Genomic DNA, 14350 nt, shown 5'->3' on the forward strand with positions numbered 1-14350 from the left:
AACAATTTGTGGCTAACACGCTTTTTAGAAAGAAGGTGAGGAAGAGGCAGGGTGGAATATGTCTGGCCAAGAAGTAGTAAGAGAAATGTTCTGGAGAAAAAGTGGAGTCTTCTTTATTTTCACCTTGTACCTATTCTTGTGCTTCACTAGCCTTATTGTTAGAAATTTTTTTTAAGGTCTAAACTCATCATATATTACACATAAAAAATAATGTATTCCCTACCTCTAAACAGAGTGTATTTAAAAGTGATTCTCATGCTGTCATGCCCTGTTCTCTCTTCTTTCAGCCTCTTTTCTGTAAGCTAAGTGAGACAGCTCTTTCACACTTCTTTCCTTGTATATATTTTATTGATCTAGATATCTCACTTGGATCTTTTCTTATTTGTAAACATCATTCTTAAAGTTCAAACCCACATCTAGGCATTTCTTCTCCACATGAAGCCTGCTAATGTTGTAGCCCAGTAACTTACATACACCTCTGTGTGATGTACTCTAGGCAATTGTTTGTCTTTGCAAGTGAAATCCCTAAATACTGTTCAGCTTGTGGTCTACTTGTTTCTTGAATCTCTTACATACTTTTACCACATCAGGCCCTCACTTCATGTTTGCACAGTTTGTTGTTCCAGCCTGAAAAGTGCCCTGTTTTTTTCAGGCCCTATCTCCAATTGTCCCAGATACTGTAAATCATGGTCATTTCCTCAAAAAAACTCGCCATCCTTATCAGATAAGTACAATTCACTAATTTAATAAGCGTAATTCCTCTTCTATCATCTAGATTAGTTAAATTCTTGAATGGGACCAGTCCCAGAAAAATCTCTTCAGAAGCCCCCTTGAAACATCTTCATTTTGATAATATCTCAACATATGATTTTCTAATGAGTTTTGCAAAGTGGAGTAGTCTAACAAACTGGAGACAGATAAACATATGCATTTCAGTGCAGCTAATGTGAGGTTACAAACCTGAGCTCACAAGGAGTGCTACACAAAGCAGACTGGGACAAGTTCACATGTACAAAGATTTCTTGGCAGAGTTATGTAGCTGATCGGATACATCATCCTCAACAGTAAAAAGAAAAAAAATGGAGAAAGATAAAAACAAAAGAGGAGAGACAGATTTAATAATCCCTTATTAAATTTATATTTTTTATCATATTTTGCTCAAACTCCTTACTGTTTTTTCCTTCTTATAGTGTTATTAGTGTTGATGGGAATTTGCCTTGACAGGCAGCAGTGCAGCATGGCTTTTTTGGTTAAGCTTTGTGCAAACATATATTGGCTTTCCTAATATAAACCAAATGCTACAACCAAAGAGTAGGAGAAGGAGGGGAGAAAAGGATGTTTCTCCTGCCAGGAGCAGCCACAGGTACAATGTCAGGAGAATAACCGTAGAGGAAGACCAACACACGAATGAAGACAAAACAGTGCCACAGAAGCTCCAGAAAACACAGCCATAGCACCACATGTGTTGGGTTACAGAGAGGCTGGGGATAAAAGTGCAATTTGAAGGCCCACAGCAAGAAAAAAGCTGAGGCCCCTAAGACCTGTGCAAGAACAATGACTCTGGAAAATTAAGGCCAAAAAATCTGCAGCCAAAAAACTAAATACTATCCCGTTTTCATAAATAAATTATTGACTAGGAAAGCAGCATTACCTCTGCATTTAGCACTAGTGCAGTTACTACTGGAATACTATATTGAGTTCAGTTTAGGTAGATTGTTGAAAAATTGGACAATATTCAGAAAGAGAAGCATGATTAAAGGTTTGGAAAACATGCCTTACACCAAGATAGAGCAGGAGCTCAAACAGCTTAGCATATCAAAGAGAAGGTTTAAGGGGTGATTTGATCACAGCTAAGAAAAAGGCATGAGAAACAGAAAATTCATCATAGACATCTCTTTGATCTAGCAGGAAAAGATATAACAGGTTCAATAGCTGGAAGTCAAGGCTAGACAAATCTGAAATAGAAGGCAGTTTCTAATGGTGATCACAATTATGGAGACAATTGGTGATGATGATGGATTTCCATCCAAATTTCTTGAAGCAAGAATGCGGTCTTTTTATAAAATACTTCATTTAAACATGTGTGCATTCAGGAAGATCCCATGTTGCAACATATAACAAAATCCAAGCAAAGTCTCAAAGTCTTCAAGGTCAAACTTTATTTTCTAGTTTTATAACAAAGAATCTATAAATTCAACCTCTGATTCCATTTGGCTTATAAAAGTCCTGAAGCTTCCTGAAAAATTAAGTTGAATTAGGCAGAGAAAATACTTTACCATCTTGGTTATTTCAACCTTTGTATATTTACACAGGAGTTCATATATAATATGAAATTTATTATGAAATTATGAGGCTTATTACGAAGTTAAAAGGCTTGTCCTTTCTTACAGGCAGTTCCACAGAGAAAAAAGTTCTCACAGCTTCCTCTTGCAATGGGCAGACAGGATACAGCAATGAGGATAAGTTGCAATTAGTTCTTATATCTTGAAGTTGTGTGACAGGACAATGAGAAAGGACTTACCTTGTGCTCCCAGGTTCTGTGGACCTGAGCACGGTCCAGGACAACCATTCTGTGTCCTATGGAAAGAAAAAGCATTTAAGCTGTAGTTTTTATTCTGAGTTTATTTTTGGAAATACCATTTAGATTTATGTAAATTTATGTAAATTTTGGAAAAATATCATTTAGCTGACATTACTGAGGTAAACGCTTTTTTTTTTCTTTTTTTTTTTTTCTGTGATATGAATTCTGATAAATTTAGAACTAGATCAATTTAGGTTTACTCATAAAGTTTGTCATAAGCCATTTTTTTCTGGGAAATAAATCTAGCAGTGAGTGTTGAAACACATTTTTAAGCTAGTAATTGCTGCTTCCCAGTTAGTTCTGTGTATTGGATGGTGCTCTGGAACACTGCAGGGAGATGTTCAGAACAATTCTGAAATTCATCATTGCGTGTCAGTGAATCAGTCCAGTGATGGCCACATTATCTTCTCTTCTGATGTACTGTGCAGCTCAAGTCCTTGAATCATTTTATTTTGGTCTAGCAGAGTCTTTCAGGATGTCTCTGTGTCATCTCTGTTCTTTCTTTCCATGTAATTGAGTTGAAATATCTACATTTTTCTTGTCTCTCTATTTTATTAACCTTGTGATTAAGGTTAAGAAAAAAATGCCATATTACACTAAATTACGTTATACTATTATATACTATAGTGATAATGTATGTAATTGTAATATGTAGTATTATGATATTACATGTATAATATTATAAAAAACAAAGTAGATTCTACGCCCTAAATTTTGCTACAAAATATTGATTTAGGCTCAAGTACTCATATAGCAGGGTTTTTCCCCATTTCACAATCAAAGAGGAGTCAGACATAACTTCTGAGATAGCAAGGGACTTCCACACTGCTTTGGCAAATGCCACCCTGAATTTTGCATCTATTTAGGGGCACGTGCTAACCCTCTTCACTTTGTGTAGTTGCACGTATTTACCTGTCATGATCATATTTTGAGCATTTGTATCAGCAGTCCCGTATAACATATTTCCTGTGCATCCGGAAATGAACAGGCTGCTATTTGTGTCCCTGCTGCAAAAAGTCAGTGTGCTGGGACCAGTCACTTGTGATGCTTCTTCAGCCTCCAGATTCGTTCCCTTCCACAATTTCGGTGCTCCAGTGCAAAGCGGGTGCCAACGGGCATATTTTATCTGAATGGGGCTGCTGATGCCGCAGATGGACTGTAATAATTGTAATATTCAGTGGTTTTTTGTTCTTTTCTGAACAGGTCATTTTTATTTTCTGGAGGGGCAAAATGATGCTCTGCTCTGTGGTAACAGTTCTGATGCTGGGTAAGAAAAAAATTCACTGTACAATATAGAAATTAGAGCCATCATCTTAAGACACATGGTTTTGATTTTGTAAATACTTTGAGTGACTGATCACATTTTTTACCTATGATATAAAGGTTATTAGTGTTTTTCACAAGACTGTGTCGTTGAATTCTTGATCAGTGCATATTGGACTAGTAAGATAATCTTTGTGTCGTCAACTCAGTAATTTAGATTTTAAAAAGTGTGTGCTCTTCCTACATAGTATTAGGCTGGTTTTAAGAATAATTTTCTCTTAAAAATCACAATTATTATTATTTCTAGTATAATTGCCTCAAGAAAAATCTGCTTTTTAATTCCAACCTTCTCCTGGACTTTCCCAGTGATGCTGTTAAAGTAAGTGTGTAGGGTAACACCCAGTTTATCTTTGTAGGCAGTGCCCAGAAGGATATACATGTGTGAAAGCTGGTAGAAACCCCAATTATGGCTATACAAGTTTTGACACCTTCAGTTGGGCTTTTCTGTCACTGTTTCGCCTGATGACTCAAGACTTCTGGGAGAACCTTTACCAATTGGTAAGAAATTTTTATGGCAAGTAGATAAATAAGTTTATACCAATAATGCAAGAGGCCTGAAAACAATTATCTTATGTCTTAATTTTTACAATATGAAAAAAAAACTTTTATAACCTATTCCTGCTTTTTGTATTGTTGCTTCCAGACTCTACGTGCTGCTGGGAAAACATACATGATATTTTTTGTTTTGGTGATTTTTCTGGGCTCTTTCTATCTGATCAACTTGATCCTGGCTGTGGTTGCCATGGCTTATGAAGAGCAGAATCAAGCAACTTTGGAAGAAGCAGAGCAGAAAGAGGCAGAATTTCAGCAAATGCTGGAACAACTGAAAAAGCAGCAGGAAGCAGCTCAGGTATAACTTGTGCTGTAGTAAACACAAAAGCATATGAAAGTAACTTTTCTAGAGCCTCCTTAGATTTAGCATGCTTTTTGAAATCGAGTTATAAATATACCCATTGATCTTTCAATAGCACAGTTAGCTCAGAGAGTTTGCCTTCTACATCAGGGACATTGCTGCAGAGCAGTCCAGGCATTACTGCAAATAATCCAGGCATAAGCAAGGAGGGATATTCAAATCTATGAAAATTCTTTGTTTTTTCCTAGTCTTGTACCAGTAATACAATACTCATTCATGATCTGAAATGCTTGTAATCTCAGAACAAAAATACAGTGAGAAAGGTGAAAAAGTTATGACCAAAACATGCACATATGTAAGCAATTAAGTATAAAAAAGAGAAAAGCCTAGGAAGAGCATTCCCAATGGAAATTCTTAGGGTCCGGAGGTTTTGGACTAAAAAATCCAAAACAAAATGATGTTATGGCTTGCTCAGTGACACAAATGTATTCTGCAACATGGCAGGCAGCAGCGGTGGCAGCAGCGGCAGCAGCAGCATCTGCAGAGTCCAGAGAGCCCAGTGCTGCTGAAGGAGCTGGGGGGCTCTCGGAAAGCTCTTCAGAGGCATCAAAACTGAGCTCTAAGAGTGCAAAAGAGAGGAGAAATAGAAGGAAGAAAAGAAAACAGAAAGAGCAGTCAGGAGGAGAGGAAAAAGATGAAGATGAATTTCACAAGTCTGAATCAGAAGACAGCATCAGACGGAAAGGTTTCCGATTCTCTATAGAAGGGAATAGACTGACATATGAGAAGAAGTACTCTTCTCCACATCAGGTATTTCATGTTGTTATTTTTAGGGCAAGTACATGTTTAAATCATCATAGGCTATTACAAAACTACCTGAGTCTTCCTGATACAGTAATGGGACTCTACTGGCTAAAGACTGCGGATTTGAGTAAGCTCAGTTACTGTGCCAGTGCTACAGTTCTAGAATGTGCTGTAGTTCTAGACCATCCTGTAAAAAGCATGAATAATGAAATGTAGCCTCATAATTCCATTGTTGAAATAGAACTATTTAAAAGTCATAGTAAAATATTCTCCAATTCATTCTGTGGGGTTCTTGCATATTATCTATATTCTTATTAAAATGCTGCACTATTTTTCCATAATGTTATCCTCACATTTTCTTCTTGCCTCAATAATGTTTGTAAATTGGTTCAATATGTAAAGGATGCTGTAAATATGAAATACATATGCATGTTTAGACCTCTCTTTTTTTTGATGAGTATTGTGCAACTGCTCAGCAACTCCAACTGACATTAGGAGCAGGGAGTCCTCAAAAATGTTTTTGTCATAAGGATCCATGAATTGTGATATTTCTATCTGCAAAATACAAATATAATGAAATACATACAAAAATCTCACAGCAGCAGTTTGCTTCTGGAAATAACAGCTTCACTCATATGAGCAAAAAAAATCTATGTCATCCTAATAACAGTGCTAAATTTTAAGGTTTCAGGTAATAATTACAAATTTTGTTTGCTTACAGTCTTTACTGAGCATTCGTGGCTCCCTGTTTTCCCCAAGACGCAACAGCAGAACAAGTCTCTTCAGCTTCAGAGGCCGAGCGAAGGACATAGGCTCTGAAAATGACTTCGCTGACGATGAACACAGCACTTTTGAAGACAATGACAGCCGAAGAGATTCTCTCTTTGTGCCGCGCAGACACGGTGAACGGCGCAACAGTAACATAAGTCAGGCCAGCAGGTCATCGAGGATGCTGGCAGTGTTTCCAGTGAACGGGAAGATGCACAGCACTGTGGATTGCAATGGGGTAGTTTCTCTGGTTGGTGGACCATCTGCTCCTACATCGCCTGTTGGACAGCTTCTGCCAGAGGTGATAATAGATAAACCAGCTACTGATGACAATGTAAGAAAGTTTTAAATAGTTTAGGCATCATGGCCTTTTCTTGCTGCACCAGCCAATATTTTCTCCAAAATGGAGTCCTTGGGAATGATTCCTGGTTGGCCAAGTTGTGAATGCTCCTGCATCTTGAAAAATCATGAATAAATAACACATATAAGATAGGTTTGCACTCTAAGCATTTTTTATGAACATCCGCAAAACTAACAAATACAAATAGCAGCTTCCAAATAGTAAAATATTAAATTACTTATACTCAAAAAAAAGCTACATTTTACTTTTGCTACTATAAATATCAATGTAGTTCTGGTTGCAAAATCCAAGTTACTGCACAACTGAAAATAGTACAAAAATGCCACCAATATAACACTGCTCAAACCCGTTTATCAAAATTAGCAGTATGAGATAATTTTGATAACATCCTTCTGTATCAGGCTCATGAAAATGGAATGAAATTGTAAGTTCATTATTACTATTCATTTCTCATTCCTGTTTATTTTCCATCCTTTGCTGGTGTAGTTCTGTAGTGTAGACAACAAATCGCTCATTGGAAGATTGCATTTATATACACACTTCCAAAAATACAAATGTCTTTGTGAGCATTTGTGAAGTATATATTGCTGTCATTGAGTATGCAGGTAGGAGAAGATGTCTTGAAAACAAATTTCTTGACTTAGTTAAAAGATGTCTGCTTACATTACTAAAAAAGATGTCTGCTTACATTACATTACTAAAAAAAAATACTAGCATGAAGAAGCATGATGAAGTCATACTTTTCTTATTTGTAACAGTGTGCCTGGAGGAAAAGATGTGCTCAAAAAACAAGCTCAAAAAACAAGCTCTTTTGTAGCAGAGCGAGAAAAAAAAAAAAGTTTTAAAATATTTTATGCCCTAGTTTGGACTCAGTCAGTTTCCACATGTTTTTTGTTTGTTTGTTTGTTTTTTAATTAATCTAATAATTGAAAGAAAGAAATACAAAAGTTAAGCAAATATCACATTCTAAATCTTAGGCAGAAATTCCAGCAGGGGACTATTTCCTCATATGTCTTTTAAAATTTTTTTAAAGATGCTAGAAAGTAAGAAAAGTCTGACATGATAAATAAAAATCACAGTGCATGAAGCATCCAAGCTAAGACATTACTAACAGGTTTCTATATATTATTTGCTTCTCTCATGACTCAAATATGGACTCATCTGTTATTGTTCTCTGCCTAGGGCACCACAACAGAACCAGAAATGAGAAAGAGAATATCAGGCTCTTTTCATGTTTCTATGGATTATCTAGAAGATCCAGCTTTAAGAGAAAGAGCGATGAGTATTGCTAGCATACTCACAAACACTGTGGAAGGTGTGTACCATGTGTAGTTTAATATTTAAATGCTGCTTTTCAATGAACTTCTTTAAATTTGAATTGACTGATTAAAAATAATCTATATTGTTCCAAAAACCAGCAAATATTTATCACTAAACCCCACACCTCATATTCATTGCTATTAAGTAAGCAAGCAATTATATCTCACTATTTTGCTATCATTTATCTCATAAGCACTTTAGGACTAGAGAGTTACAGGAAGGATCAGAATTGAATACAAGCTTATGCTTTAATTTAATATTTTAATTTAAAAAAATATTGTTGGGCATAAAATCTGAGCTTGCGTAAAACAGTTTTCAAATTTATGCTGTCATTCCTAAAATACATACATTTTCTAGCAGTTATATTTATTCAATTATTCTATAAAGAAGTTCTATTTTAGCTGATAAAAATATTTTTTCTTGAAATAGGAATTAAAATGATGTGGAAAGATCATATCTAAAGAGTGTGAATTTCAAAATAAAAATATTCATATAGTGGAACAGCAAGTTGAGGAAATAGCCTGAGGTTTAATCATGGAATAATAAAATCCAAAGTGCAGATCAATTCATAAATTCCTAGTGACTAGAATAGTGTTGGAATACAAAGAAGTTTTGGTAGGCAGATGAGCTTTGAAATAAATAAATGAATAAATAAATATATTGAATTAAAAACTTTGAAAAGGTTTACAGAAAAACTCTGCAAGAATTACAAAGGGAATGCCTGTAAAAGATCGATGACCAGTGCAGAGGGACGATTTGACTGATAGAGATTTGAGAAAGGTTAGTGCAATCGTATACTCACCTGGCATGTTTTTCCCCTAGAACTTGAAGAATCAAGACAAAAGTGTCCACCGTGCTGGTATAAATTTGCAAATATTTTCTTGATCTGGGACTGCAGTCCACACTGGTTGAAAGTAAAACATATCGTTAACTTAGTGGTGATGGATCCATTTGTCGATCTGGCCATTACTATTTGCATTGTTTTAAATACACTCTTTATGGCCATGGAACATTATCCAATGACTCCTGAATTCAATAATGTCCTTTCAGTCGGAAATCTGGTAAGTCTGTTATCATGTGACATGTTTTTACTTTTCTGTGGTTACAATTCTGAAGGGACTGTACCCAAAGTGAAAGCAAGCATCTCAACAGCTTTCCTCAACTCCTTTAGAGAGTGAATGCACTGGCTTCTAGAAATACCTGTCAGAACGTTTTTGGCAATTTCACCTTCAACCCTGGCTCATGTAAATTAGGATTCGATAAAATCAGTACATGCCAGTTTTCTACTAAGCCAAATTAAATATTTAAAAAATGGCACCAATGCTACATTAAGTCCATTTTAAGTAAAGCTTGATTTATCTAATTGCTAAACCAGGAAATGCATTACTGCTGTGCAAATGAGAATGTACAAATAAATGTAGCGGTGCTTTTTCAATCAGTACATTACAAAGGGGTAAATTATGAATGTGTTTTTAATTATGCTCCTCTTGTTGCTCTGTTTCCTGAGCACAGGTTTGCAAAAAACTGAAAGCTATTTAAAAGCATTTCTAGTATTTTCTTCTGTAAATGACTTTTCATGATGATATTTTGATTTCTTCTTTGTGCTTTATATAAAACTAGAAAAATATCCTGCTGTATTTTTCTCTTGGAGATTTTAGTAACATAAAATTAGGAAGATATCTTTTCCTCATGTTGACAACTCTATTTTCTCTCTTCTACTTCAGAAAGATAAATTATTAAAGAATTCAGCAGTTAATTTTCTGTAGCTCTGAGGCTTTTGAACTGACAGGTTTGATCATGTAGAAGAATTGGCACCTGCAGTCCTATTTTGTCTCTTATTTTAAGAATTGATTACTTATTATGAGATTTTTAGTATGCCTGATTTTTTTAATGAGAAAAAGTATTTAAGATAATGTAAATAAATACCAGACTTACTATGGAGAACTAATAAATAAATGCATAGCCTCTTTTCATATCCTTAAAATAAGCGAACCACTGAACATATGCTTCTTAGTGGTTGTAAAATCTCGTAGCATCATTTTTTCAGATCTTGTTTTCACCCAAAACAATTCTATCTAAACCTTGGTGAATTTTTTCACCAAGGGGTATATTTTACTATAAAGGGGGTGGAACTGAGCTTGGTTATAATTTCACCTCTCTTCTAATCTTAAACATCCAGAAGTAAACACCTTCTTAAAAGTTCAAATTTGTGCTGGAAAAGTTGTAGGGTTTTCTTTAGTCACCAAAAAAAAAAAAAAAAAAAAAAAAAATCAATTCACTCTCCTGTGTTTATATCTATGATGAATTTAAAACCAGCAGTAAAATCTACCCTGGGCATAGAGGCTGAGAAATGCAGACTTTTCTATTTAGCTTTCGATTCAGTTTGCTTCAAAATGGGTTATTAAAACTGAAAGAAACATTAGTACTTTCTTATCCTGTGGGAAGTTCTTTTAATGTTCCTAGGATCTGAAGAGCTTTTTTCTCAAAACTACAGAGAGGCAATATTTTGGTGACTTTTAAATGTGATTTAAGGATATTGTTTCCCATTACACTATACTATGTCCCATGGTAAAAAAAAGTGTTATGAGCAATATTGCTTCCCAAATATGTTATTAAATGCTATCTCCTTCCTCATGTTAGTGATCTGGTATTCACTGCAGTTAGTGGAAACACCTGTACGAAAGTTCCTTGCGTTTTGCAGCTCAGTAGAGCCTCAGCTGGTATAGAAAAGCTTCTCTATCGAACTGAATGGAATTATGGTAATTTATACCAGAAAAGGAACTGACAGTCAGGAGTCTTAGATTTGGCCTGATTTGGCCTCATTAATCTTTCTGTAGAATGTTATTAGTATACCAGGAATTATGTTACACCATAATTCTTGGAAAGTGTTCTGTTTTATGTTGTGAAAATCAAATCCAAGACATTGGTTCTACAGTTAAAGAGAAAGTCAATATCTTGATAAAGTTGAAATTGGATTATAAACATTATAAACTGGAAGTTTATGTAATTTGTTTAGTCTAAACTTTAAATAACTGAAAAAAATACTTTGTATATGGCGCTTGCCAAGACAAGGTGAGCATAGTAAATTACTGTAGTACACTGAAATATTTTTAAGTATCAATTTTGGATGAAACATTGCAGTTATGTTGCTTCAATGTAAAAACCGAACAGTTAAACTTGTAATATTTCCTTTTACATAGCAATAACAAACTGCGTTTTGAATTTAGGTCTTCACTGGGATCTTCACAGCAGAAATGTTTCTCAAGATAATTGCAATGGACCCTTACTATTACTTCCAGGAAGGCTGGAATATTTTTGATGGTTTTATTGTAACCCTTAGTTTGGTTGAACTTGGTCTTGCAGATGTGGAAGGACTGTCAGTTCTTCGATCATTCAGATTGGTAAATACACATCCATTACACTGCTTTTTTTCAATGGGATTTCATTACACTAAGAATACTCTATTTACCTCAAAAATTTGCTTGATGCTTGGCAAGATACTAATCTGAAATCTCTTTTACTATATCTTTCACTGCACATTTTATGTGCAGTATCCTACTATCCTCAGTGAAACTGGAGGAGATCCATGCAGTATTCTACTCTCCTCAGTGAAACTGGAGGAGATCCATGCAAATGGATGGCAAATGTTGCCTGGGTCTGTGTTAGTTTTGTTTTTGCACATACTTCAAATATTCCATGATAATGAAAACAAGCAGACTACTAAATGTGTGGTGTTCTGTTTGACAGCACAGGGGTAGATCTTCTCTGCAAATAAGAAACAGAGAAGTAAGTGCTACAATGTTTTGCAAGAGATGAACCCTAGATTTTAAATTCCATTTAGTATGTCTGGTAGCTTTGACTTTCAGTAAAAATTATGGTTTGAGGGCACCTAGCTCTAACTTCACAAAATTTTGTGACTGACACTTCTGTCATCATGCTTTTAGAGAAGAGGATACTATCTCAGTAGTGATACTCCAGTCATACTTTGCAGTAAAACCTTTCCAAAATTTAACTTGAAAATCTTTTTGTGCCTTTCTTCCTGATTGTTCTAATAATGGCATTTCTTTTTCTTTTTTCCAGTTACGAGTTTTCAAATTAGCAAAATCTTGGCCAACGCTAAATATGCTGATAAAAATTATTGGTAACTCTGTGGGTGCTCTAGGAAATTTGACCCTAGTACTGGCCATCATTGTCTTCATTTTTGCTGTGGTTGGGATGCAGCTCTTTGGCAAAAACTACAAGGAATGTGTCTGCAAAATCGCAAGTGACTGTGTACTCCCCCGCTGGCACATGCAAGATTTTTTCCACTCTTTCTTGATTGTATTCCGAGTGCTGTGTGGGGAATGGATAGAGACCATGTGGGACTGCATGGAGGTTGCAGGCCAAGCCATGTGCCTTACTGTCTTCATGATGGTCATGGTGATTGGAAACCTAGTGGTATGTAATCAAAACATTAATAAAAATTACTTGGCAGCAGGGTAGGCGCAGTGCTGAATGTGCTAAGTGTTCTGGCTCTACTTCAAGAAAGCACTTAGGCAGGTGGTTTGAGGAAGTGCTTGAAATTAAGCATAAAAGCTTTCTTGAATTGGGAACAAAGTATTCTGCACCTTGCAATATCGAAATGCAGAGACTTAATGTTGGAGTGAGCACTTAGGCGCACATTCTTAATTTGTCTTTTGGCTGTTTGCAAATATTTTGTACTTCACATAATTTTAGTTTATGGGCTCTTTATAAACCATTTGCAGTATTTTTTATTATTTATCACATATAAATAGTGAACTAAATGATATAATTTCTGCAATGTGATGGGATATATTAAATTTCTGATGATGTTGAAGAGTGAAGTTTATCTCCCTTTTTAGATTACAAGCTTTTGCATGAAAAAAAAATTGCGGAGATTTAAAGACGCATTTACAGATATAAGACAGTTATAGGATGTTTTTTCAGTACTGAATATGATCTAAAGCAAAATAGAAACCTCAGCTTTTTATGGAAGAAAGAAAAGGTGTTTCTGTGTTTGGTTTTGGTGACATACTGGGATTTCACTCTTAGCTATTGCCTATGTTTTGACAAATTTTTATAAAATAAATATTTCTCATTATGATAAACTCTAGAATGTCTTTTTTTTAAAAAAATCTTTCTGCAGGTACTGAACCTATTCTTGGCTTTACTATTGAGCTCTTTTAGTGCGGACAACCTTGCTGTCACGGATGATGACAACGAAATGAACAATCTCCAAATTGCTGTGGCAAGAATGCAGAAGGGCATAGATTATGTGAAAAGAAAAGCACGTGAATTCCTCCAAAAAGCTTTTGTTAAAAAACAAAAAGCATTAGATGAAATCAAACCACTTGATGATTTAAATAACAAAAATAGCTGTATTTCTAACCATACAAATATGGAAATAAACAAGGACCATGATTTTAATAAAGATGGGAATGGAACAACTAGCGGCATAGGCACAGGCAGCAGTGTGGAGAAGTACATAATTGATGAAAGTGATTACATGTCATTCATAAATAACCCAAGCCTCACAGTGACAGTGCCCATTGCTGTGGGTGAATCTGACTTCGAAAATTTAAATACAGAGGAATTTAGCAGTGAATCAGATTTGGAAGAAAGCAAAGAGGTACGTAGATATTTTATGCAAACATATCTCTGTGATCATTTGAACATTTTTCTTTCAGCAGAAACTGACAAATTTAACAAATTTAATTTCCTGATTGGAGGAACCTAAACTTAGTCCTTATGTTATCACAGAAGAGATTATCCTTAAACCATATGGTTAACCCTCTGGTAGTGATGAAATTTCCTGTTGGGGTAGTTCATCCTCCTCCTGCCACTGTTACATTGCTAACAGTACTTGAAATACTGAATTATGAAAAGTGCTGCCACTTCAGTGTACCGAAGCCCTCTAGTGTTCTCAATAAAAACGCAGTGTTAACCCATAAGCAATCTTTGGATCTTCCACTGAGAAAGTGGCTTGACCTAGTAATTTGAAATATAACAGCCTTGCAAGTCTTTTATTTAGTGTAGATTATATTTACAGTATTTCTTTGCTTAGAAAAACAGTGATTAAGGAGCCAGCTGCAACATAGCTTTGCTGAATTTGTATTGCAACTAGGCCACAACTGCCTGTTACATTTCTTACCAAATGTTATGAGGATTGGTTTAAATGCATTGCGGATATTTGAATTTGGTTTCCACCTTCCACTTCCCATCTTTAAGGCCATCGTGTTGCTAAAAACTTGACTGAATTATGAAATGCAGTTTAATATTTTATGAGCTGTCATTAATGTATCTCACCCTCCTTGTTGCTTCCTCTTCTTCTGAGCTAGAA

General features: G+C 35.3%; 1 protein-coding gene across 4 annotated transcripts in view; it reads left to right on the forward strand.

The window, feature by feature from the left end:
• Positions 1-14350, forward strand: part of SCN1A (sodium voltage-gated channel alpha subunit 1) — a 53836-nt gene that overhangs the window by 13174 nt on the left and 26312 nt on the right. For 2 of the 4 annotated variants that reach the window (XM_026049458.1, XM_026049383.1), the window contains exons 7-16: positions 3785-3848; positions 4261-4402; positions 4548-4754; positions 5262-5567; positions 6283-6663; positions 7873-8005; positions 8833-9071; positions 11238-11411; positions 12091-12447; positions 13157-13639. In XM_026049458.1, coding sequence (XP_025905243.1) covers positions 3785-3848; positions 4261-4402; positions 4548-4754; positions 5262-5567; positions 6283-6663; positions 7873-8005; positions 8833-9071; positions 11238-11411; positions 12091-12447; positions 13157-13639 — 2486 coding nt within the window. The remainder of the gene's footprint in view (positions 1-3784; positions 3849-4260; positions 4403-4547; positions 4755-5261; positions 5568-6282; positions 6664-7872; positions 8006-8832; positions 9072-11237; positions 11412-12090; positions 12448-13156; positions 13640-14350) is intronic. The other 2 variants (XM_026049607.1, XM_026049530.1) reach the window with 1 other exon arrangement.

Source organism: Nothoprocta perdicaria, unplaced genomic scaffold (genome assembly GCF_003342845.1).
Source record: "Nothoprocta perdicaria isolate Ctin4 unplaced genomic scaffold, notPer1 scaffold_0, whole genome shotgun sequence".
In the NCBI taxonomy this organism is placed as follows: domain Eukaryota; kingdom Metazoa; phylum Chordata; class Aves; order Tinamiformes; family Tinamidae; genus Nothoprocta; species Nothoprocta perdicaria.